Genomic DNA, 26521 nt, shown 5'->3' on the forward strand with positions numbered 1-26521 from the left:
ACGGATCGCTCTCTCTGACCTCGTGAGCCGAATTAAAAAAAATAGGGGGAGTAGAAATAGAATGAAGACGGTGAAAGGGGAGTTAGGGGAACAGCACTGGCCGTAGAGCTTCCGCCAGCCCCTCTGTCTGGTAGTTCCTGGTCTCTGTTTGGTCATTGCGGCCCCCCCAACGCTCCCTCTCCCGCCTACGCCCTCCCCTCAGGGGTAACCTGATCCACCAGTTGTCCCGTTATAGATTTCCAGTCCCACTCGCTCCTAACAAGCAGCATAGGGGGGAGTGTGTGCCCACTACAACAAACTACTATTTTTCACACCATCAGTATTTGAATAATTTTGCCCCAACAGATAATATTTTGGGCTGGTGGACTCTACAGAGGAACGGAAACCTGAGAGTGAGTGTCCGTGATTCTGCTGGGGGTGGAGGAGTGTTCTAGTTAACCTACTAAGGGCCTTCTCGAAGGCTTGGCAGGCTGTGTTGGTATGTCTGTCTGTGGGGCTGAGTGGAGAGTATATAAATGGAGTGGTAATGGCAGGGGGACATGGAAAGAGGGTATGACTGAGCTTTTGAAGTCAGATGTAGGATAAGGGTGGAGCGGCCTGTGCAGCAATCATCTCTAAGGAGTGCTGCTGAGTAGTACTGTGGATGAGCAGTGCAGTAGCTTCGCCATACAGCAGCCTTCGTTCTGTTGTCTTTCTGTCTGCCAGAGGATGTTGTGGTAGCCAGGCAGGTGTTACAGCAGGTAGCATATTGACTGTGTTGTCATGGTCAGTGCCACTGATTGCAGGGGTTTTCAGAGTTATGCTTGTTAAGGGTGTGGTGGATATGGCTGGTGGAATGCTTGCTATGTGATTCACCTGCGCACGCTGCTGCTGGGCCTCTCACCTGACCTTGTGTGTGAAGAGTGCCTTTGTGTTGACAGCCCCAGATTACCCACACTGCCTTTGAAAGGAGGCACACAGAGAGACTCTATTCTCTGCTACCAAGAGGTGACCGTAGCTGTACAATGCCTAGGAGGCTTTCGATGTTCAAAGTTAAAATGACTTGTATGAACTCCGTCGGCCTTGTTACTGTAGTGGAGAGCAAAGTTAGCACAGTGTGATTACATCCGTCAATCATTGACAGTACATGACAGTGTAGTTCATAATGAGGCTTCTTGAAGCTGCCATATGAGAACACATAGAGAACAGAAAATGTTTTCATTATAGAAATGTCTGAATGATGAGATGGATACAAAGATGGGCACACAAACAGGAAGGGCTCAGGTGGGAATTGAATCCCTATGGTCCAGAGTTGGTTGCGTTTCTGCCAGACCATACTCCGACCAACCATTACCTGGTTTGTTGTCTAATCTTCAGCTCAAAGACGATGCAAACGGTGTGTGTATGGTTCTTCATCTCTGACACAGTGTTGATGTGATGGTCTGCCTCCCTGTGTATACATACAGTACATATCATACATATTGACCTTCAGTCTCTGACAGTGTTGGCCCGGTCACCTGCTGAGCCCATCTGTTGGAACCGCTCACTCTCTCCTGCAACCGTAACCCAAGCCCGCCAGAGTGTATAGTGTGGCCGGGGTTTTCCCCTTAGACAAGCAAGCAGGCAGACTTTCTGTGTGTGTGTGTGTGTGTCGGCTGCTCTGAGGGACGTAATTGTTACTCTATACCTACACTCACTTCCTGGATTTGTGTTTCCATCTAAAAACGGTGACCACTAAGAATAGCCTTCTACGTTCTGAGTAAACTCCATGGATGATGGGTTTTTATTAAGTCCTGAAGCAAAGTACTTGAGTCTTAAGACCTGGCGAAGTGTCCTTTTGCGTTACTTCCATGTGAATTTCAACTCATAGTGTCCGTTAGCTTTAGCATCACATGACTAACACTGCTGGTCATTCATTTACAGGGAAGGCCTCCCAGTTACAGTACTATGGAGTACTTTGTACAGTACTACCGTGTGCTCTGTACGGTTACAGTACTACCGTGTGCGCTGCACGGTTACAGCACTACCGTGTGCGCTGCACGGTTACAGTGCTACCATGTGCTCTGTACGGTTACAGTACCGCCGTGTGCTCTGCACGGTTACAGCACTACCGTGTGCTCTGCACGGTTACAGCACTACCGTGTGCTCTGCACGGTTACAGCACTACCGTGTGCGCTGCACGGTTACAGTAACGCCGTGTGCTCTGTACGGTTACAGCACTGCCGTGTGCTCTGCACGGTTACAGTACCGCCGTGTGCTCTGCACGGTTACAGTACCGCCGTGTGCTCTGCACGGTTACAGTACCGCCGTGTGCTCTGCACGGTTACAGTACTCTGCACGGTTACAGTACCGCCGTGTGCTCTGCACGGTTACAGTACCGCCGTGTGCTCTCTGCACGGTTACAGTACCTGCACGTGTGCTCTGCTCTGCACGGTTACAGTACCTACCGTGTGCTCTGCACGGTTACAGTACCGCCGTGTGCTCTGCACGGTTACAGTACCGCCGTGTGCTCTGCACGGTTACAGTACCGCCGTGTGCTCTGCTCTGCACGGTTACGGCTCTTACAGTACCAGTACCCGTGTGCTCTGTACGGTTACAGTACCGCCGTGTGCTCTGCACGGTTACAGTACCGCCGTGTGCTCTGCACGGTTACAGTACTACAGTGTGCTCTGCACGGTTACAGTACTACAGTGTGCTCTGCACGGTTACAGCACTACAGTGTGCTCTGCACGGTTACAGTACTACCGTGTGCTCTGTACGGTTACAGCACTACAGTGTGCTCTGCACGGTTACAGTACTACCGTGTGCTCTGTACGGTTACAGCACTACAGTGTGCTCTGCACGGTTACAGTACCGCCGTGTGCTCTGCACGGTTACAGTACCGCCGTGTGCTCTGCACGGTTACAGTACCGCCGTGTGCTCTGCACGGTTACAGTACCGCCGTGTGCTCTGCACGGTTACAGTACCGCCGTGTGCTCTGCACGGTTACAGTACCGCCGTGTGCTCTGCGGTTACAGTACCGTGTGCTCTACGGTTACTACAGTGTGCTCTGCTCTGTACGGTTACAGTACTACAGTGTGCTCTGCACGGTTACAGCACTACAGTGTGCTCTGCACGGTTACAGCACTACAGTGTGCTCTGCACGGTTACAGCACTACAGTGTGCTCTGCACGGTTACAGCACTACAGTGTGCTCTGCACGGTTACAGTACCGCTGTGTGCTCTGCACGGTTACAGTACCGCCGTGTGCTCTGTACGGTTACAGTACCGCCGTGTGCTCTGTACGGTTACAGTACTACAGTGTGCTCTGCACGGTTACAGTACTACAGTGTGCTCTGCACGGTTACAGCACTACAGTGTGCTCTGCACGGTTACAGTACTACCGCGTGCTCTGCACGGTTACAGTACTACCGCGTGCTCTGTACGGTTACAATACCGCCGTGTCCTCTGCACGGTTACAGCACTACAGTGTGCGCTGCACGGTTACAGCACTACAGTGTGCTCTGCACGGTTACAGTACTACAGTGTGCTCTGCACGGTTACAGTACTACAGTGTGCTCTGCACGGTTACAGCACTACAGTGTGCTCTGCACGGTTACAGCACTACAGTGTGCTCTGCACGGTTACAGTACCGCCGCGTGCTCTGCACGGTTACAGTACCGCCGTGTGCTCTGCACGGTTACAGTACCGCCGTGTGCTCTGCACGGTTACAGTACCGCCGCGTGCGCTGCACGGTACTTAGAAATGTTGCTACTGCCGTTGCTATTGGATTTTCTCTGCCTGCAGGTGTCGTTGTTTAACCCATCTTTTTCAGTCAGGTGAAAAAGGTGACTGTTGGGCAGGACAAGGGGACTGCGACACATTGGGCTGAGGTGGGTGTGTCAATCATGACTGATGTCATATTACCATGCGGTAGAGCAGCATTGCACAGCAAGTCCAAGTCTCCACATAGGCCTCAGAGACACCAGCAGCGTTTGCTGGTCGAGAGTACTTGGCACATCTGGATGTCATTTGTGAACCGAGTGAGCACCGATTTTACATTTAGAATCGTGGGAAAATGTCGGCAGTCAGACGTCTTCCTCGGGTGGTCCTTAAAATACAGCGTGCTGAACGATCGGCAGACGACCGCTGGATCCACATTGGGTGAAATGTGTGCGAGCTTTTAGAGTACATGATGTTCCTGAGGCTCCATTCTCTCATCAGTAGATGTCCTATGAGAGGACCCTGGTTATGTGGATATGACGAGAGGCTTGCTTGCACCCTGCTCAACAGCTTTAAGTGATTATGAAATTTACTTTGAACATTTCCTGTGGTGAGCCATTAAACTACACTCTCTCTCTCTCTCTCTCTCTCTCTCTCTCTCTCTCTCTCTCTCTCTCTCTCTCTCTCTCTCTCTCTCTCTCTCTCTCTCTGAGAAGCTCAGCTTTCTTCACATTAATTAAGCAGCAGTCTTTATTTAGTCTGCCAGGGGAGCTATGATGATGCTCCCATCCCTGAGCTGAGGCTTGTCAGAGTGTGCTAGACTGAACTATTCTGTGCAGAGTGCTGACCTAGTCTGGGGCATGGAAGGGTGATGTGGTTTGCTGTGCTCAGTTCTGCTGCTATGGGCTTAGTTAGCATCTGAATTTTAGATATCATTATTTTAGATTTTAAGGTAACTGTTAGTGAATCAGGCTAGATTACATGGTGCTGAATGCTGATCTTTCCTATGTTGTTTATTGGGGACAATTGGGATTGAGACCTGCTGAATGCTTCTTCAATGGTGTGAGTCTGGACCCAGCAGCCCAGGGTTGTGCTAGGGTAGTCTGACAGGGATGGGTTGGACTCTCACCTATTTTCTAAACTATACATACTTTATTGCACATTGGAATTGTGGACTTTACTGTGTTGGTGTGTGCCAGGGGCTGGGCAGAGAAATGTACTCGGTATTGTGATGAACTAGTATCTCAATTGTGTTGTCCAAGACTGGGTGCTCCATGCCGTTCTAGGACATGCTCCCTGTCATGGTCTGTTGTGGTCACCCGAGCCGTGTGCTCACTCCTGGTTGGTTACTGTATGCTGTATTGTTATGGATAGGGCTGTCGTGTTCACTACTGTTTTAAACAGAAAAACATATTTATTAGGATTATTATTATTATTTTCACCCTACCGCCCCTTCCCTGATTGGAGTAAACTGACAACAACACTTCTGCTACTTACAGCTATTTTCGCTCACATTTACGGCACATGTAGATAAATAATGATACATATATTCCTCATTTCCTCTTTCTGCAAGTCTTTGTTTTTCACCGACTGGCCAATCCACCATTTATTTAGATCTTAACCCCAACCCTCAGATGTCCACAGACGGGTTCATCTTTCCCAGTACACTACCATTTGGCTATTTCCTTTCACAATACTACATCCCTCCATTTTACTGTGATGTCTTACGAGGGTCCTGAACCTTCCTATTTGTAAAATTTCTACTGATATTGCCCCAAAGATAAGTACTTTACCCTAGGAGCATATTGATATTTCCCATTGACTGATCGTGGTTTTGCAGATCCCCAAACAATACAGTTTGCAGGTCCATCTAAACCGTAATATTATGACATAAAAAAAAACATTCCTCGACCTGACTGCAAAAGCGAGCTATTAGATAAAAATGTTTCTACACAAATAATGCTCAACATATGGGGAATTGAACAGTCAGCTTTGTGCAGACTCTGCCACGAAGAAACACTCACTATAGAGCATCTTTTCCGCTACTGTCCATCGGTGGCTCGCTTTTGCAGTCAGATCCAGGAAAGTGGTTTTATGTCATATCAGGGTTCAAACTGAGTACCAGAAAAGATGCTCTAGTGAGTCTGTTTCTTCATAGCAGAATCTGCACAAGGCTTGACTGTTTAATTCCCCATATGTTGAGCATTTGTTTTTCGTGGCAAGTTTATCTAATAGCTTAAATTGAAATGAACAGATTGATGTCAATTGTTGTTTGACATGTCAGTTCATAGACCCGATGCCAAGGTTATTGGTACATCAGAGGCCTGTTTCCCAACGAACTTTAACTTTATGCGGCACTGCGGTCAAACCTTTTGACTTCGATTTATACTAATAAGTAGAAGCCATTTCTGTTTTTTAACGAGTGGTAATGTGTAGTAGACAGACTCATTCTTTAATTTCTTGAAGTAATTGCCTCTTCGTTGCTTTTGTGAAAATGTTACTTGTTTACAATGTCCTTCATGAATATTATACCCTTAAATGTTTTCAGTAAATTGGAGTTTAGCCATATTATTTGCTATAATATTTGATCTGCCTTTTCTGGGGAGAATGAAATTTAAATTGTAGCCAACTCTGTATGGCTTCATTTAAAAGGAGGATACTTCAGACAGGGATCCTTGGGCTCTTTGCCTTTTTGAAGATTGACAATCTAAAACAGGATGGGCCTCTCTTAGTAGCCTGCTGGAAAACTAGTTTGGATTAGGATATAATGTTGGTATAATGGAGGCTATAAAGGGGTTTAATGCCTTAATATTTTAGTTCTAACCCTCCAAACCCATATTTGTTATATACAATGCATCTGCAAAGTATTCAGACCCCTTGACTTTTTCCACATTTTGTTACATTACAGCCTTATTCTAAAATGGATTAAAACATTTTTGCCCCTCATCAATCTACACACAATGTCCTATACTGACAAAGTAAAAACAGGGTTTAGACATTTTTGGGGGAAAAACCCTTTACTCTGTTGAAGCACCTTTGGCAGCGATTACAGCCTTGAGTCTTCTTGGGTATAATGCCACAAACTTGGAACACCTGTATTTTGAGAGTTTTTCCCATTCTCTGCATATCCTCTCAAGCTCTGTCAGGTTGGATGGGGAGTCGCTGCACAGCTATTTTCAGGTCTCTCCAGAGATGCTAGATCGGGTTCAAGTCCGTGCTCTGGCTGGGCCACTCAAGGACACTCAGAGACCCGAAGCCAGTCCTGCGTTGTCTTGACTGTGTGCTTTGCTTTGTTGTCCTGTTGGAAGGTGAACCTTTGCCCCCAGTCTGAGGTCCTGAGTGCTCTGGAGCAGGTTTTCATCAAGGATGTCTCTGTACTTTGCTCCGTTCATCTTCTCTTCGATCCTGACTATTCTCCCAGTCCCTGCTGCTGAAAAATATCCCCACAGCATGATGCTGCCATGCATAGGAATGGTGCCAGGTTTCCTCCAGACGTGACGCTTGGCATTCAGGCCAAAGAGTACCATCTTTGTTTCATAATACCAGAGAATCTTGTTTCTCATGGTCTGAGTCCTTTTTGATGCCGTTTGGCACACACCAAGCGGATCGTCATATGCCTTTTACTGAGGAGTGGCTTCCATCTAGCCACTCTACCATAAAGGACTGATTGGTGGAGTGCTGCAGAGATGGTTGTCCTTCTGGAATGTTCTTCCATCTTCTCAGAGGAACTCTGGAGCTCTGTCAGAGTGACAAAGGGTTCTTGGTCACCTTCCTGACCATGGCTCTTCTCCACCGATTGCTCTGTTTGGCAGGCGGCCAGCTCTATAAAGAGTCTTGGTGGTTCCAAACTTCTTCCATTTAAGAATGATGGAGGCCACAGTGTTCTTGGGGACCTTCAATGCTGCAGACATTTTTTGGCACCCTTCCCAAGATCTGTGCTTCGACACAATCCCGTCTCCGAGCTCAACGGACAACTCCTTCGACCTCATAGCTTGGTTTTTGCTCTGACATGCACTGTCAACTGTGGGACCTTATATAGACAGGTCTGTGCCTTTCCAAATGATGTCCAATCAATTGAATTTACCATAGGTGGATATACCAAGGATGGTCAATGGAAACAGAAAGCACCGGGTATTTAGGTAAATAAGGTATTTCTGTTATTTTTAATACATTTGCAAAAATTCTAAAAACGTATTTTCACTTTGTCGTTATGGGTTATTGTGTGTACATGGGTGATGAAAAAAATATTTGATCCATTTTAGAATAAGGATGTAATGTTACAAAATGTGGATAAAGGGAAGGGTTCTGAGTATTCTCCAATTGCATCTAAATGTGCCCATAGCTTTATCTGGTTTGCCATTCCAAATATAATTTTCTCGCATTTCAAAAAGGATTCTCCTGGATTTGGTAGAGCAATGAATAATTATTTAGAAATATCGCAGTTGACATATTTAATCAGGGTACATTTCTTGTAGATGGACAGGTATTTACTCTCCATAGTTTCAAGATCCTATATATTTTGCTGATTTTTATATCAAAGTTAATAGTTGCAAAATCGCTCTTCCAGGAGACTTTCTCACATCAACTGATGAACAACACCTGAAATAATGGCATCACGAGCGTTTGTGTGTTGGTTGTGTGCTGGGCCCAGCCGGGCGCTCCTTCTCCCTGGAGGGATTTCTCTCTCCTGTGTGACTCTGCTCTATTAATAGCTTCCTTTTAAGGCCATTCACATGCTACTCCTCTCCTATATACCCAGGGGTTGGATGGAAGACCATCACTGACTGTACTGGTGCACTAATTATATGAACCAACCAGGAAGGTGACAGGCACCAGCAGCAGCCACAGACCCTTACACAGACCCCTCCACCCTGATGACACACACACACACACACACACACACACACACACACACACACACACACACACACACACACACACACACACACACACACACACACACACACACACACACACACACACACACACACACACACACACACACACACACACACACACACACACACACACACACACACACACACGGTGGGGCAGGCCTAACAGGAGAGGCATTGTACTAGACTAACCACGCACTCACCCTGATGGTCCTAGCTATCTGTGATTTAAATTTGGATAGGTATAGGAACAAGAGCATTAGGCCAGGGTTAAATGTCGGATTCTCTTGGAAATTTGGAAAGTGGACAAAATATTGTTCCAGGGAGGGTCGCCTTCAGACCAACTTCCCCAGCATATCCAGATTTTGGGTAGGCAGGAATACAGGCAGACATTCTGCTCATGTTTAGCTCGGGCAACAAGCATATATGGCAGTAACGTCACCGGTGACGCGCGTCCCATTTTCCACTTGTACTCTATCCCAACTGACACCGGAACTTCTACAGACATGTAAGCTGGTGCATTGGTACATTGTCAGAGGCAACCTGTCTGTCAAGAGAGACTAGAGTCCAAGTCAGACACCTGTTTGGATATGTAACGCTGAGCGATATGGACAAATATCCATTTCGAGATAAATTGCCTGAATTGATGCCCTAACGATAAGTTTATAACATTAATGTGCATAGTTTTTTTGTCCTTTTAAATGGGCTCCTTAGTAGAACAGCGGTCTAAGGCACTGCATCTGCAAGAGGCGTCACTATAGTACCTGGTTCGAATCCAGGCTGTATCACATCCTACCGAGATTGGGAGTCACAGAGCGGCGCACGTTTGGCCCAGCGTCGTCCAGGTTTGCCGGAGTAAGCCGTCATTGTAAATAACAATTGTTCTTAACTGACTTGCCTAGTTAAATAAAGGTTACAAATGCTCAATGCAGCCATTTTTATATCAATGTCAAATAATATCTGGGAAACAGTTAAGTACCTTAATGTAATAGATTTCCATTCAAATGGGCAAAACTAGCTTTTTACCACAATTATTTCTCAAGCAAGAATTTTGCTCGGGCTGTCAAGGGAGTGGTAAGAGAACTGAAAACTAGCTGTTATTGGCAGAGCAGTTTGGAACTATTTTGTTATTGGTCTATTAACCATTTTACCGTATGGTTATGTATAATTTTTTTTTAGAAGGTCCTGTGTAGATTTTATATTTTCAACCATCAGCTATCAGGAAATAACAAACAAAAAAATGTAAGTCACACTTTTACAGTGTTGGTTTCATCAGCTGTTGTGCAATATGATACAAAACACAAAAACTGAATTTGGACTCCACTGGGAATTTAAAGATGTCCTCCAGCAATTTTACTTTTACTGTTGGAAACGATATCCCAAATATAAATACAGCAAACACACTGAAGGATTACAAGGCTACTATTCTTTTACAGGCCTGGTAGACTTGTTCTGTAAACCTGGCCTCTCCTGTGCTCTGTCTAACCCATGCCTCTTTGTCTGGCTGAGATATTGCCCTGTGTAATGTCATGTTGACAGATGCTTGGCTGAGGAATACCGGGTAGATAGTTGGTGTCTTAGCGATGGTCCATGATAAGGTCACTTTTAACAGTACTGTCTGTGTGTTTTATACCGCCTGTTTGAACTACAGGAACAGACTAATGCACTATGTAGGAGACTCAGAAGACTAGACTACCTAGATATAAGTACTAGTACATATAGCCTCGGTTGAAGCTCTTGGGCAAACTGGTCCCTGATGGAAACCTCTTTACATTATTACATTTTTATTGATCAGTTTCCCAATCTCTGGGACCGATGCCCATTCCTCTGGTCTATATGGTCTTTGTTCTTCTACCTGTGCTACACTGTTTTCTGTGGATGCTACTCGCATACTTGTTGACTAGAGCCACATTCTGCAGGGATGAGTGACCTGTAGGGTCAAGTGGTGTGTGCATGCGTGTGGGCACAGAGATGATCAAATGTTATTTGTCACATGCTTCGTTAAAGGACTCCCATCTCTCCTCCAGCTTTCTTTTACTATTGGTTTCAGGGCTCTGTTCAGATATCCTCTCATGTGATTGCTCTGTTTCTGCCATGTTGTCCTCTTCCTCTCTGCTAGAAGTCTCCCTATACTAGTAGGCCTCTCACTCCTGACATCTCTTTCTCTCCCTGCGTGTAGACGTGCCGGCACCGGAGCAGCCGGAGCTGTTCCTGAAGAAGCTGCAGCAGTGCTGTACTGTGTTTGATTTCATGGACACGCTGTCTGACCTGAAGATGAAGGAGTACAAGCGCTCCACGCTCAACGAGCTGGTGGACTATGTCACTGTCAGCAGGGGCTACCTGACAGAACAGGCTTACCCGGAGGTGGTCAAAATGGTGAGGCTACAACACACTAAACGGAACACGCACTCATGCCATAAATATACTTGCTTCCAGCCAATTTTAAGTTTGTTGATTAAAAATGATAAATACAATGAACCTCAATCAACGTTTCTGTTTCACATCCATGTTGAAGTGCCTGAGTTGCCTATAGAACTGATTTTCATATTATCCACTCACATGTCCACTGCCTTAATCTCCAGGGAAGTCAGTTGATTGTGTATTGTTCTCTGTCCTGTCTCCCAGGTGTCTTACAACATATTCCGGACCCTTCCACCCAGTGACAGTAATGAGTTTGACCCAGAGGAGGATGAACCCACACTGGAGGCCTCATGGCCACACTTACAGGTAACACTGAGGCTACAATTGATTGGTGTGTGTGTACTGCCTTCTATTGGAGACTGAGTGTCGTTCGCCTCTGTAAAAACCTACCTGGAATCCTTGGTATCTTGATGTTTATCTTTAATGCATGATGATGTGGCCGGTGACACTTTGCTTCTTGAAAGTCCAATATCTTGATAACTTGACTGCTGACATGCCATAACGTTTTGGGACTGTATCAACAGTGGACTAATAAAACATTAAAAAATATATAGTTTTTGAGTTGAGGTCCCATTTAAGTCCTGGCTCTGACAGTCCCTAGTATGGCTACAGGTCTAGTGTCAGGTGCTCTGGCTCTCACCCCCTTGTCTGTGTACCTGCTGCTGTACCTCCCAGGACTCCTTTAGAAATTAGATGAAGATCTCAAGGAGATTCTTCCTGGTAAAACTTTTAATTGTATTTATCGTTTATAACATTTCCAAAAACAGCCAAATTCATTTGACCAATTAAAAAAATATATATATTAACCCTCCCAAACATAAGCCCTCCTCCCCCTGGCCATCTTGTAACCCTGGTTACCACTAAAGGTAATAAGGACCCTACCCAAGGTGTGCCTCTGACCTTTGACCTCCTGCGACCTATTGACCTCCCAGTCTGTCCTGCTCCAGTCTCTCCATAGCCTTACCTTTGCACTATGAAGACTCCGTCCCTTAACCTCTTCCACCGCTCTCTCGCTTTCTCTGTGTCATAGCTGGTGTATGAGTTCTTCATACGATTCTTGGAGAGTCAGGAATTCCAGCCCAGCATTGCCAAAAAGTACATAGACCAGAAATTTGTTCTACAGGTGAGTGATGTTTTTTTTTTTTTTTTATTTTTTTTTTTACATTGGAGATGCTGTAGAGATGCACTTCAAAAATGTAGAGTAGTGTTGTACAAGTTTGAGTAGTTTGTAGTTTAATCTCTCGTTCTCTCTCGCTCTCTGTAGCTCTTGGAACTCTTTGACAGTGAGGACCCTCGGGAGAGAGACTACCTGAAAACAGTCTTGCACAGAATCTATGGGAAATTCCTGGGGCTGAGGGCTTTTATACGAAAACAGATCAATAATATTTTTCTACGGTAAGACCGGCGCTCCTCATTCGGACTATATTCATATTGACATAATACTTTCACGGATGTTTCACTAAGGTTTATTCTCTCGCTCTCTCTCTCGTAAAGTTTTGTTTATGAGACTGAGCATTTCAACGGGGTTGCTGAGTTGCTGGAGATCTTGGGAAGGTATGTGACACTGGTTTGACCTGTGGTTAGTTCTGACGCCTTTGTTCTCTGGCGCTGTCTTAATGGAGTAAAACGTGTTTTACTCCTTCATCCTCCCTGGGCACTGTAGTACTGTAGTCAAGCCTAAGGCGTGTTGGTTACCTTGCATAAAGTAGCTACAGTACCTGTGTAATTTGTTGGCCCATGTAAAGCGATTGATCGTTAATGTAGGTTGTCCTCTGTCTTGTTAACATTTGATTCTCCAGTCGACTCAATAGTATATTCTGGCCTCTTTGTATGGACATGTATAATTTGCCCTACTGACTTAGCTCTGCCTTTCTCCTCTCTCTCTTGCAGCATAATCAATGGTTTTGCTCTGCCGCTCAAAGCAGAGCATAAACAGTTCCTGGTCAAGGTGTTGATCCCCCTCCACACTGTCAGGAGTCTGTCCCTCTTCCACGCACAGGTAGTGTGTGTGTGTGTGTGTGTTTATGCGTGTGTGTGTGTCCAGGTGTGAAATCATGATTGTGTTGGTAATGTTCTACATGATTGAGTCTGTCTCCCAAATACTGTACTTCTCTGTCCAGTGTGTTGATCCCAATTAGTATTAGTATTTTATAACATTGACAATGTGTTCACATTTTTTTCTTTATTGTGACCTATTTCCAGTTGGCGTATTGCATTGTACAGTTTCTAGAGAAAGACCCAGCGTTAACAGAACCAGTAAGTCCCCCCCCCCCATGGTCACACCAACCCTCTAATCAGAAGGAACTTTGAATTATCAGGATTTCTCACTGTCTCCATTCATTCATCTACTTCCCCCCATCTCTCGCTCTCATCACAGGTCATCAGGGGATTACTGAAGTTCTGGCCAAAAACCTGCAGTCAAAAAGAGGTAAGATCCCTGGCTGTTGCCCTAACTGGGGCTGGAGCAGTGACCTGCTGCTGCTGGGAAGTATTAATGGGAGTTTAGATGTGGTACCTAGATAGTAATGGTGTGTGTGTGTGTGTGTGTGTGTGTGTGTGTGTGTGTGTGTGTGTGTGTGTGTGTGTGTGTGTGTGTGTGTGTGTGTGTGTGTGTGTGTGTGTGTGTGTGTGTGTGTGTGTGTGTTGTCCTGCTCATGTGTGTATGTAACTGGGTATGTTCTCAGGTGATGTACCTGGGTTAGGGTGTGTTTGTAACTGTATGTTCTCAGGTGATGTATCTGGGTTAGGGTGTGTTTGTAACTGTATGTTCTCAGGTGATGTACCTGGGTTAGGGTGTGTTTGTAACTGTATGTTCTCAGGTGATGTACCTGGGTTAGGGTGTGTTTGTAACTGTATGTTCTCAGGTGATGTACCTGGGTTAGGGTGTGTTTGTAACTGGGTATGTTCTCAGGTGATGTACCTGGGTTAGGGTGTGTTTGTAACTGGGTATGTTCTCAGGTGATGTACCTGGGTTAGGGTGTGTTTGTAACTGGGTATGTTCTCAGGTGATGTACCTGGGTTAGGGTGTGTAACTGGTGATTACCTGTTTGTATGTTCTCAGGTGATGTACCTGGGTTACCTGGGTTAGGGTGTGTTTGTAACTGGGTATGTTCTCAGGTGATGTACCTGGGTTAGGGTGTGTTTGTAACTGTATGTTCTCAGGTGATGTACCTGGGTTAGGGTGTGTTTGTAACTGGGTATGTTCTCAGGTGATGTACCTGGGTTATGGTGTGTTTGTAACTGGGCATGTTCTCAGGTGATGTACCTGGGTTATGGTGTGTTTGTAACTGGGCATGTTCTCAGGTGATGTACCTGGGGGAGCTAGAGGAGATCCTAGACGTGATCGAGCCGACACAGTTCGTCAAGATCCAGGAGCCGCTCTTCAAACAGATATCCAGATGTGTGTCCAGCCCACACTTCCAGGTCAGTCAGTCTACACAGAAGAACACACCTTGTCAGTTTTTTAGGGTTAATCTCAGTATATCTATGACTGTTTGCTGTGTAGTCTACTCCTATGATTGTTATCTTGTCATGACAATGACCATAGGAGTTTGCTCTACAGCACAACACTGATGATGGTGAAGACATCAAAACGATTAAATAACACATATGGAATCTTGTAGTAACCAAAAAGTGTTTAAAACATCTAAATATATTCAGATTCTTCAAAGTAGCCACCCTTTGCCTTGATGACAGCTTTTCACACTTGGCATTCTCTCAACAAGCTTCATGAGGAATGCTTTTCCAACCGTCTTGAAGGAGTTCCCACATATGCTGAGCACTTATTGGCTGCTTTTCCTTCACTCTGCGGTCCATCTCAATTGGGTTGAGGGTCGGGTGATTTTGGAGGCCAGGTCATCTGATGCAGCACTCCATCACTCTCCTTCTTTGTCAAATAGCCCTTACACAGTCTGTAGGTGTGTTTTGGGTCATTGTCCTGTTGAAAAAAAATGATAGTCCCACTAAGCTCAAACCAGATGGGATGGTGTATAATTGCAGAATGCTGTGGTAGCCTTGCTGGTTAAGTGTGCCTTGAATTCTAAATAAATCACAGACAGTGTCACCAGCAAAGCACCCCCACACCATCACACACCACCTCCATGCTATACGGTGGGAACCACACATGCAGAGATGATCTGTTCACCTACTCTGCGTCTCACAAAAGCACGGCGGTTGGAACCAAAAACCTCAAATTTGGACTCATCAGACCAAAGGGGAGATTTCCACCGATCTAATGTTCATTGCTCGTGTTTCTTGGCCCATTTTATTTGGGCTTTAATATGAGGTGCAGTTAACTCTAATGAACTTATCCTCTGCAGCAGAGGTATCTCTGGGTCTTGCGTTCCTGTGGCGGTCCTCATGAGAGCCAGTTTCATCACGGCGCTTGATGACTTTTGCGACTGCACTTGAAGAAACTTTCAAAGTTCTTTAAATGTTCCCTATTGACTGACCTTCATGTCTTAAAGTAATGATGGACTGTTGTTTTTCTTTGCTTATTTGAGCTGTTCTTGCCATAATATGGACTTGGTCTTTTACCAAATACGGCTATCTTCTGTATACCACCCCTACCTTGTTACCGCACAACTGATTGGCTCAAACGCATTAAGAAGGAAAGAAATTCCACAAATTAAGTTTTGAGAAGGCACATCTGTTAATTGAAATGCATACGAGGGGACTACATCATGAAGCTGGTTGAGAATGCCACGTGTGTGCAAAGCTGTCATCAAAGCAAAGGGTGGCTACTTTGAAGAATCTCAAATATAAAATATATATAATATATTTATAATACACTGCTCAAAAAAATAAAGGGAACACTAAAATAACGCTGTAAAGCCCAACCCCCACCTGTGTACGTCGGACCCTCACGGAGTCTGTTTCTGACCGTTTGAGCAGGCACATGCACATTTGTGGCCTGCTGGAGGTCATTTTGCAGGGCTCTGGCTCTGCTCCTCCTTGCACAAAGGCGGAGGTAGTGGTCCTGCTGCTGGGTTGTTGCCCTCCTACGGCCTCCATGTCTCCTGATGTACTGGCCTGTCTCCTGGTATCGCCTCCATGCTCTGGACACTACGCTGACAGACAAAGCAAACCTTCTTGCCACAGCTCGCATTGATGTGCCATCCTGGATGAGCTGCAGTACCTGAGCCACTTGTGTGGGTTGTAGACTCCGTCTCATGCTACCACTAGAGTGAAAGCACCGCCAGCATTCAAAAGTGACCAAAACATCAGCCAGGAAGCATAGGAACTGAGAAGTGGTCTGTGGTCACCACCTGCAGAACCACTCCTTTATTGGGGGTGTCTTGCTAATTGCCTATAATTTCCACCTGTTGTCTATTCCATTTGCACAACAGCATGTGAAATTTATTCCTAAGTGGACAGTTTTATTTCACAAAAGTGTGATTGACTTGGAGTTACATTGTGTTGTTTTAAGTGTTCCCTTTATTTTTTTGAGCAGTGTATAAAACATTTTTTGTTTATTACATGATTCCATATGTCATTTCATACTATTGATGTCTTCACTATTATTCTACAATTCAGACAATACATGATTCCATATGTCATTTCATACTATTGATGTCTTCACTATTATTCTACAATTCAGACAATACTAAAAATAAAACCTGGAATGAGTAGGTGTGTCCAAACTAATGACGGGTACTGTACATACCACACGCACACACACACACACACTACCGTTCAAAAGTTTGGGGTCACTTAGAAATGTCCTTGTTTGAAAGAAAATCACATTTTTTGGCCATTAACACTACATTTATCAGAAATACAGTGTAGACATTAATGTTGTTAATGACTTTTGTAGCTTGAAACAGCTGATTTTCTTAAAAAATATATATAATATCTGCATAGGCATACAGAGGCACATTATCAGCAACCATCACACCTGTGTTCCAATGGCACGTTGTGTTAGCTAATCCAAGTTTAGAATTTCAAAAGGCTAATTGATCATAAGAAAACCCTTTTGCAATTATGTTAGCACAGCTGTAAACTGTTGTCCTGATTTAAATAAGCAATACAACTGGCCTTTAGACTTGCTGTATCTGGAGCATCAACATTTGTGGATTCGATTACAGGCGCAAAATGGCTGGAAACAAGGAACTTTCTTCTATAATTCATCAGTCTATTTTTGTTCTGAGAAATGAAGGCTATTCCATGCGAGAAATCGCCAAGAAACTGAAGATCTCGTACAACGCTGTATTACTACTCCATTTACATTTACATTTAAGTCATTTAGCAGACGCTCTTATCCAGAGCGACTTACAAATTGGTGCATTCACCTTATGACATCCAGTAGAACAGTCACTTTACAATCGTGCATCTAAATCTTAAAGGGGGGGGTGAGAAGGATTACTTATCCTATCCTAGGTATTCCTTAAAGAGGTGGGGTTTCAGGTGTCTCCGGAAGGTGGTGATTGACTCCGCTGTCCTGGCGTCGTGAGGGAGTTTGTTCCACCATTGGGGGGCCAGAGCGCAAACTGGCTCTAACCAGAATAGAAAGAGGAATGGGAGGCCCCGGTGCACAACTGAGCAAGACGACGTGTACATTAGAATGTCTAGTTTGAGAAAGACGCCTCACAAGTCCTCAACTGGCAGCTTCATTAAATAGTACCCGCAAAACACCCGTCTCAACGTCAACAGTGAAGAGTTGACTTCGGGAGGAGTTTTTCCCCTTCAATCTACACACAATACCCCATAAAACAGATTCTTAGACATTTTTGCAAATGCATAAATATTTTTTTACCTTATTTTACATGGTCAATGTCCAAATATTTATGGACCTGACTAAGTTATTATTATTTTAACTGTCTACCACAGCATATTGGACTTGAAATGAAATAATGAATATGAGCTGGAAGTGCAGACTTACAGCTTTAATTTGAGGGTATTTACATCCAAATCGGGTGAAGGGTGTAGGAAGAGTGGGAATGTGAAGAGTGGGAATGTATGGCTGCCAGTGGCACTGGTTCCCTTGTATTTATTGATGATGTGACTGCTGACAAAAGCAGCAGGATGAATTCTGAAGTGTTTTTATAGCTATATTCTCTGCTCCGACTCAGCCAAATGCTTCAAAACTCAATGGATGGCGCTTCACAATGCTGATGAACAATGACCCGAAGCGTACTGCGAAAGCAACCCAATACTTTTAAGGCAAAGGAGTGGAATTTTCTGTAATGACCAAGTCAGTCACCTGACCTGAATCCAGTTAAGCATGCATTTCACTTGCTGAAGGCAAAATGCCCCATGAACAAGCAGGAATTGAAGACAGCTGCAGTAAATGCCTGGCAGAGCATCACCAGGCAAGAAACCCAGCATCTGGTGATGTCTATGGGTTCCAGACTTCAGACAGTCATTGACTGCAAAGGATTTGCAACCAAGTATTAAAACTCACCATTTTAATTTATGAATATGTTAGTTTGTCCAATTACTTTAGAAGCCCTTAAATTGGAGGGCTTTGTATAAACATGGTTTTAATTTCTACACGGTTCATATAATAATTGACAAAACCCATAAATTAAAGATCAAAGTCGACGCTTAAAGCACATCTTGATTGTTTCCTTTCAAATCCATTGTGGTGGCGTACAGAGTCAAAATGATGCAAATTGTGTCACTGTCCAAATACTTATGTACTTGACTAAGTATTCATACCCTTTGCTATGAGACTCAAAATGTATCTCAGGTGCATCGTGTTTCCATCGATCATCCTTGATATGTTTCTACAACTTGATTGGAGTCAACCTGTGGTAAATTAAATTGATTGGACATGATTTGGAAAGGCACACACCTGTCTATATAAGGTCCCACACTTGACAGTGCATGTCAGAGCAAAAACCAAGTCATGAGGTCAAAGGAGTTGTTCGTAGAGTTCCGAGACAGAATTGTGTCGAGGCACAGATCTGGGGAAGGGTACCTGCTGCATTAGTAGCGCTATCTGCAGAGTTTGCTCGAGGTACATGTTGTAATTCTTCAGCCATTCCTGGAACTGTGACCAAAAATAAGCTACATATGGACAGTACCAAAACAAATGATTCTGTCTCTTCGCAGCAAAATCTGCAGAGCTGGGATGGTTGTATCCCCCATATACAGTGCATTGGGAAATATTCAGACCCCTTTCCACATTTTGTGACGTTAGACATATTCTAAAATGTATTAAGTCGTTTTTTCCACCGAAATCTCCACACAATACCCCACAATGACAAAGCAAAAACACATTTAGAAACATTTTTACCAAATTCTTTAAAAATGAAAAAACTATCACATTTACATAGGTATTCAGGCCCTTTACTCGGTACTTTTTTGAAGCACCTTCGGCAGCGATTACAGCATCGAGTCTCTTTGGGTATGATGCTTCAAGTTTGGCACACCTGTATTTTGAGTTTTTCACGTTCTTTTCTGTAGATCCTCTCAAGCTCTGTCAGGTTGGATGGGGAGCCTCGTTGCACAGCTATTTTCAGGTCTCTCCAGAGATGTTAGATCGGGTTCAAGTCCGGGCTCTGGCACTCAAGGACATTCAGAGACGTGTCCCCAAGCCACTTCCGCGTTGTCTTTGCTGTGTGCTTAGGGTCATTGTCCTATTGGAAGGCTAACCTTCAACCCAGTCTGAGGTCCTGAGGAGGTTTTCATCAAGGATCTCTATACTTTGCACCGTTCATCTTTCCCTCGATCCTGTCTAGTCTCCCAGTCCCTGCGGCTGAAAAACATCCCTACAGCATGATGCTACCACCATTATCCTGCACCGTAGGGATGATGCCAGGTTTCCTCCAGATGTGACACTTGGCTTTCAGGCCAATCTTGGTGTCATCAGAACGGGGAGTCTTGTTTCTCATGGTCAGAGTCCTCCAAGAGGGCGGTCCTGTGCCTTTTACTGAGGGGCTTCCATCTGACCACTCTAACATAAGGGCCAAATTGGTGGAGTGCTGCAGAGATGGTTGTCCTTCTGGAAGGTTTTCCCATCTCTAGAGCTCTGTCAGAGTGACCATTGGGTTCTTGGTCACCTCTAACCAAGGCCCTTCTCCCCCGATTGCTCAGTTTGGCAGGCGGCCAGCTTTAGGAAGAGTCTTGTTCGTTTTAAACTTCTTCCATTTAAGAATGATGGAGGCCACAGTGTTCTTGGGGACCTGCAATGCTGCAGAAATGTTTTGTTACCCTTCCCCAGATCTGTGCCTTGACACAACCATGTCTCGGAGCTCTACGGACAATTCCTTCAACCTCATGTCTTGTTTTTTGCTCTGACATGCACTATCAACTGTGGGACCTTATATAGACATGTGTGTGCCTTTCCAAATCATGTCCAATCAATTTGAATTTACCACAGTTGGACTACAATCAACTTGTAGAAACATCTCAAGGATGGTCGATGTAAACAGGATGCACCTGAGCTCAATTTTGAGTCTTATAGAAAAGGGTCTGAATACCTATATAAATAAATTATTTGTCTTTTTTAAATGATGAATGTACAAATATTTCTAAAAAACAGTTTTTGCATTGTCATTATGCGGTATTGTCTGGATTGATATCCAGACACAAAGGTATAATTTAAATGGAAAAATTCCATTGTTGAATCCAGTGTTGTTTTACATATCAGTTCATAAACCATGTGCCATGGAAATGGTACATCTCAAATCTCTTCCCAACTATTTTTCAATCTATAATGCACAGGTATGTTTTTTGGTAACTGGTATACTTTTTTATTTATCCCAATTTTCTTTAACCAATTTTGGTCGTTAGCTGCATATGTGACAACCCCACCAGTCCTATTCATGAGATCATTTACAAAGATTATACTTTAAAAATATGTATTTAAAAAAAGTTGATATAATGTTTATCATTTAGTATATTTGAGTTGAACCACAATATTTGTTTGTATTATTTGATCTGTCTTTTCTGATGGATTAAACTGAAATTGCAACCATCTTTCAATGGCTGTTTGTATTCGATCTCTGTGTGTGTTTCTGTCCCTGGCAGGTGGCGGAGAGGGCCCTGTACTACTGGAACAATGAGTACATAATGAGTCTGATCGAGGAGAACTCCAGCGTCATCCTGCCCATCATGTTCGCCAGCCTCTACAGGATCTCCAAAGAGCACTGGAACCCGTGAGTCCACCTCAGCACACCCCTCACACAGATTTATCCAATCAGAAAACTTGATTTATCTTCTTGTATTTGGTTGTATATTCTATTGTATTTGTTTAGACTCTTGGCTCAATATAGAAAAAATAAAGTGTAAAAGAGTTCATGTTGGCATGTTTTACATTTTTCTTGCAGGGCGATAGTGGCGTTGGTGTACAACGTACTAAAAGCCTTCATGGAGATGAACAGTACCTTGTTTGATGAACTCACAGCTACGTACAAGTCAGACCGCCAGCGGTAAGATATGCAGCATCACTAAAGGATCGTATGTGGTGTGGTCAGAGCACTGTTGTAGTTTTTTTTTAACACCCACTCACTCGTATAGGCCATGCTCACTACACAGGTTCATACCAAACATTTACAGTTATTTATATACAGAATCTCACTTTCTCTTATATACTGTGTGTGTGTAATATTGTGATTCTTAACTCTGGCAGCATAAGACATTTTGATTGGGTGGTACTTGGCCAAGAGTAGTTGTTGTGGTGGTAAACCCAGTAGTAATCTCTCAGTAATCTGCAGCTAGTCCCCCCTCCCCCCCTGTGTTATCTGTACTGTCTGCAGTGAGAAGAAGAAAGAGAAGGAGAGGGAGGAGCTTTGGAAGAAGCTGGGGGACCTGGAGCTGAAGAGGGGCCTTAGGAGCGACGGGATCATTCCCACTTAACGAAGCGCCACACTCCCCTCCCATCCATGTCCACCAGAGCCGCGCCCTCTGGAACGACATGGAGCAACCGTGTTTTTTATTTTTTTTCTCCTTTTCTGTATTGTGCGACTTACTTTACGGTAGATTCACACGTCTGTTTCATTATTTCAACATCACTGTAAATAACTTTTTCTTTTTCCCTTAAACTGATATTACTGCGGAAAAAAAAATTATTAAAAAAAAGGAAGAAAAAAACAAGAAAAAGAACTTGTGTGGGGAAAAAAGACATTGGACAGTAGGACTTGAAATGAACTCTTCTTGGAAAAAAATCTACAGCGAAAGAAAAGATTGTTTTAACCTTGCCCTTTGAGAACCCCACTTCCCTGAATACAAACCCGTTTTCCATCTCTACAAACCCATGCTCTTTCTCTCTTCCACTCTGTCTCCTGTGGTGCTTCTGTACCTCTCCCTGTGTGGGACGTCCTGACTGAGTGAGATACTTGGGAGGCTCCGCCCTGACCAAGAGGACACCCCTTCCCTCCGTAAGGACCAGCCTCTGACCCCTCCTGACCTGCCTCTCTCCATGCTCAAGCTAAGCTAGTATTATGGACCCATTAGCCATGAGGAAATGAATTGAACCCCCCCCCCCGTCTTTCTCGACCCTTCCTCCAAGAGACAAACATGTTAAGAGCCTGTATGTACAGGGAGTTAAAAGAAACGGTAAAGGGAAGGTCTTCATACACACACTTACATCCACCCTCTCGCACCATTTTCTCCCCACTTCCACATTTTGTTTCTGTTCACTTATCTGTGTGCATCTGGCTCCCCAATGATTGATTGGTATCTGTCAGTTCAGTTGTCTCTCTTTGGGTTTGTGGACTTTGACGCTGCAGTACCAGGCAGCCTGGTATCAGTCTGGCACTGGTACCCTCCAGCCACACAGCAAATACGAAAAATGTAAAACGATTGCGAGCTGTAGAGAAGCGCCAAACTCTCCTATTGTGAAAAGGAGCATCCGTCCCGGGTGTACTCTTCACAGTATTACAAAATTGTATATTGTTATTATAGGCAGTACACTGATATCTTGTATCTTGTAGTAATTTAGCATATATTTTTGCTTCGGAACAGTCGAGGAGTATCCAGTATATAAGAGGTATTATAAGAGGTAAGACTTACTGGTATTTATGATAGTGTTTTCCCCTCTTTCTTTTTTCTCTTTTTGTTTCCTTCTTGGTTTTTAGCTCTCATTTTGGATTTTTTGATTAAGCTTCTTTGACCATCAGATCTTATTTTTTAGTTGTGGAGTGAGTGTGAGGGCAGGGCAGAGAGAGGGAAGGCATGGAGCAGTTGATATCCTGTTCAAATTTACAGTAAGTTCAGCATTGTTGACCCCATTGTTGACAGAATTAACGTGTGCTTTAGGATGGCCAAGATATATGATTAAAATGAAGAAGAAAAAAAAAGGGTTGGAGAAATACAAATGTTTAATTATTTTAAAAAATAAAGAGATATTAAATTAAACCTGTTTTGTGATAAAGCCCAGATGCTGGATTGCCTTATTTTCAGACCATAGACTGCTGTTTGTTTTGTGCCTGTGTTTGATGGAGAGGTGAAAGGATGAATGAAGGGGTCTTGTGTTTTTGATTGTTGCTGAGCTACTCTGAAATGGTGCTGTGCATTTCATGACTAATTGATTGTGCTTGTTGTTGTCGCTTGGATAGTCAAGCGACAGCTGTGAAGCGGCCTGCAGTCCACGAAGAGCGTCTCGATATCCTTTGATATGACGAATGATCGATTAGAAGAGCTTGCTTATTGTTTGTGTTTAATTGACTTGTTCAACAACAATTAGCAGAACATATACATTTTGTTTTTCCATTTTCAAATAAAGATAATTTTACCTGACCACAAATGTAAATATATCTTGGAGTGCCACAGGAGGGCAGCAAGACTTCACATCTGATGGACCCCATAGCAGCCATTGAGTCACTATGTAGTTGATTGCATCTGATATGTCATTTGTGAGCTTTTATTCAGCCCTGTTACAATATCAGTGAATAATGTAGATTTCTGCACCAAAGTTATCCAAACACTTAACTAGGTCTTAAATTGGTCATTTAAGGTGTAATGTGATCTGACCTGTGTGAGAGAGTGTGGAAGGTGGGTGTAATGTTGACCTGGCGCGCACACACCATCACACTCAGACTAGTCACTAGTGTATTGTCCTTGGGTAACCACTGAATGTTTTGTTGTAGATAGCTGGTAGGCAAAGTTTTACGAGGACAATGGAGCTTTACTTTTTAGGTTTTCTGCCAAGATCATCCCAAAAGAAAATGCATGTGTGGTGTTTTCATCTACAGGTAAGAGATTATCTGTCCAGTGTTCTGTATGAAAATGAGAATAACTAATTATTATATAGGAGCAACCTTTCTCTATTGTCAATGGCAATTTTTCTGGGTAGTTTTTTAGGCAGTCTGATTGGTTTAGCTTTATTTCGGTTAGATTCTACTTTTATTTAGGGTATTTCTACTATGTGTCTGGCAGTGTTTAACTTTTCCACTGCTATCCAGGCAGAGCTCACCTTTAAAAAAAAAGTCTTAGTCCCTAGTTCTGACTGCTCTGTTTGAAAGGGCCAAGCGGCGCTGCTGACGCTGTGATTGTGATCTGCTCTAAGTGTGGCTCTTGTTTTTCTACTCCCTGTCATTTTGACTGTTCCTAACAATGTTCAACATGGGAACTGGATTCTCTTGGCTTAATCTGCCTGGAATTAGATGGATTCTAGTAGGATTTGGCAGCTGTAGACTGAGAGGACTGTTTTGGCTTAATAACCAGGGACAGTGCATTGTCAAAGCCCTGCTCCCATGTTTGGGCACAAGGTAATGCCCTGGGAAACAGTAGCAGGCCAATTAGGAAAAGAAGGGTGAACGCTTTATCTCATTACCATCACCCAACGGGCAGCCATTTTTATTTCAATATCAAATCATTTCTGGTAAATAAGTAAGTGCCTTATTGTGATTGTTTTAAATTAAAATTGTCAAAAATGAACAACTTGATTCTTACAAAGACCAATTCCTCAAGCAAGAATTTAGCTTGGACTGTCTGGGAGTGGTCTGAGTGGGGAGGCTGTTATTGGCAGAGGTTTGGAACTGGTGATGTCACCAGGCGGTCCAAAACTCCATCCCCCCAAAACAGGCAAATTTCAGACTGTCTTTTCAAAAAGCTCTTCCACTTAAAGGGCATTATCATTTTCACAATTTCACAGAATTATTCCAACAGTGTGGAAACATAAAACACATAAATAACACCGTAAAATCGCGTTCTGACTGCAATGGGCCTTTATAGACTGCCACCTTTTTCTTATTTTGTCAAAGCAATTACTGGAAGTCGTTTCCACTTCTCAACCCTTGAGTGCACACTTGGCCTGAACTGGGGTGAGGCTGTGACACACTGAGGGCATTGTCATAATTAATTATAGTGCTGATAAGTCAGATTACTGATTTGCCCCTCTTTCTACACACCCAGCTCATTATTACTCTGTCTTGCTCATCAGATGCATGCATCAATGCCTTCTCCTGCAGGCTGTAGGGTAACACCCTCATAAATGAATGAAAAAAGGAGTAGACTAAAAGCATTATATTGTTTACTTCAAACATCCCTTCCTGCGGTTGTTTAACTGGTGATGGTATCTCATTGTTGACTTTTGGAACTCTGCCTTTGTTTCCTACAACTATAGATGAGTTTAAATCAGGCAACATCAGCACAGGCCTGCGGTAGTGTGTCTTCACCAGGAGGGGGAGTCCCTACTTTACACAGACTCAGGTATGCCAGGTGTCACTCAGCCTGTTCAGCCCAAGTGGCAGAGAGAGGTAGACAGAGCTCAGACACAGATATGTTGAGGGTTTTCCCTGAGAGTTATATTTCCAAGGATTCACTCACCTTCCAAGACAAGGGGGAGGACATTTCTGCCTATAAACAACAAGGTGTAAGTAAGAGCTAACCTTTGTCTGATGTTCTGTTTGAGCTTTCTGTGTTTCTGTCAAGCTGTCACTCAGCCCTCCCTCTCTTTGCTTAAGCATTACTGGCCCAGTGTATCTATCATACTATAGGATTTCCATGAGTAATGTATGTAGCCTATTACAATCCCATTCATCCCTTAGTTCTCACTTCTCAGCTAATTGACGTCTTCTGCTGTAATGCATGTAGAAGGAAAATAAGTCAAAGATTTAAATCCACATTAATATTCAGTGTAGAGGTATTATAGGAATCTAATGCCATTGATTTCACACTGGGCGGTATATCAATCAAATGTATTTATAAAGCCATTTTAAAATCAGCAGATGCCACAAAGTGCTTATATGGAAACCCAGCCTAAAACCCCAAACAGCAAGCAATGCAGATGTAGAAGCATGGATATCATGTCTGGGAAATAAAATCTGTTTTTGTAAAGGTTTGAAAGTAACAAACCTGTTGGTTTATTTGTGTTTAAAACCATTGTGAAGATGCTCAGATAATGCAACATAACAAACCCTTACCGTCTGTGTCCAGGCTTTGTTTCATAATATCTGGTGTTTTAAACTCATCTTCATACAGGAGGTTCAGATTATAGCTTTGCCTTTTTGTTTTCTCAATAATAAGAAAAACAATGCATGATGCGCAATCACCACCCACTTGGGTACCAGAAACAATGCAGAGGACCTCCGCGCGCCACACCTTCCTACTGCTTATCCATGAGTTAAGTAGTGTCGG

General features: G+C 43.7%; 1 protein-coding gene across 2 annotated transcripts in view; it reads left to right on the forward strand.

The window, feature by feature from the left end:
* The window catches only part of LOC124001311 (serine/threonine-protein phosphatase 2A 56 kDa regulatory subunit epsilon isoform), a 35922-nt gene extending 12242 nt beyond the window's left edge, over positions 1-23680 (forward strand). Inside the window, exons 1-13 of one of the 2 annotated variants that reach the window (XM_046308003.1) lie at positions 244-392; positions 10755-10951; positions 11201-11302; positions 12027-12119; positions 12261-12391; positions 12491-12550; positions 12887-12995; positions 13199-13252; positions 13374-13424; positions 14300-14419; positions 20972-21099; positions 21271-21372; positions 21700-23680. In XM_046308003.1, coding sequence (XP_046163959.1) covers positions 10826-10951; positions 11201-11302; positions 12027-12119; positions 12261-12391; positions 12491-12550; positions 12887-12995; positions 13199-13252; positions 13374-13424; positions 14300-14419; positions 20972-21099; positions 21271-21372; positions 21700-21799 — 1176 coding nt within the window. In that variant the 5' untranslated portion in view covers positions 244-392; positions 10755-10825 and the 3' untranslated portion in view covers positions 21800-23680. Of the gene's footprint in view, positions 1-243; positions 393-10754; positions 10952-11200; positions 11303-12026; positions 12120-12260; positions 12392-12490; positions 12551-12886; positions 12996-13198; positions 13253-13373; positions 13425-14299; positions 14420-20971; positions 21100-21270; positions 21373-21699 lie in introns of those variants that run through there. The other variant, XM_046308002.1, reaches the window with a different exon arrangement.
* Positions 23681-26521: the final 2841 nt, after the last annotated feature.

Source organism: Oncorhynchus gorbuscha, linkage group LG17 (genome assembly GCF_021184085.1).
Source record: "Oncorhynchus gorbuscha isolate QuinsamMale2020 ecotype Even-year linkage group LG17, OgorEven_v1.0, whole genome shotgun sequence".
Lineage (NCBI taxonomy): Eukaryota > Metazoa > Chordata > Actinopteri > Salmoniformes > Salmonidae > Oncorhynchus > Oncorhynchus gorbuscha.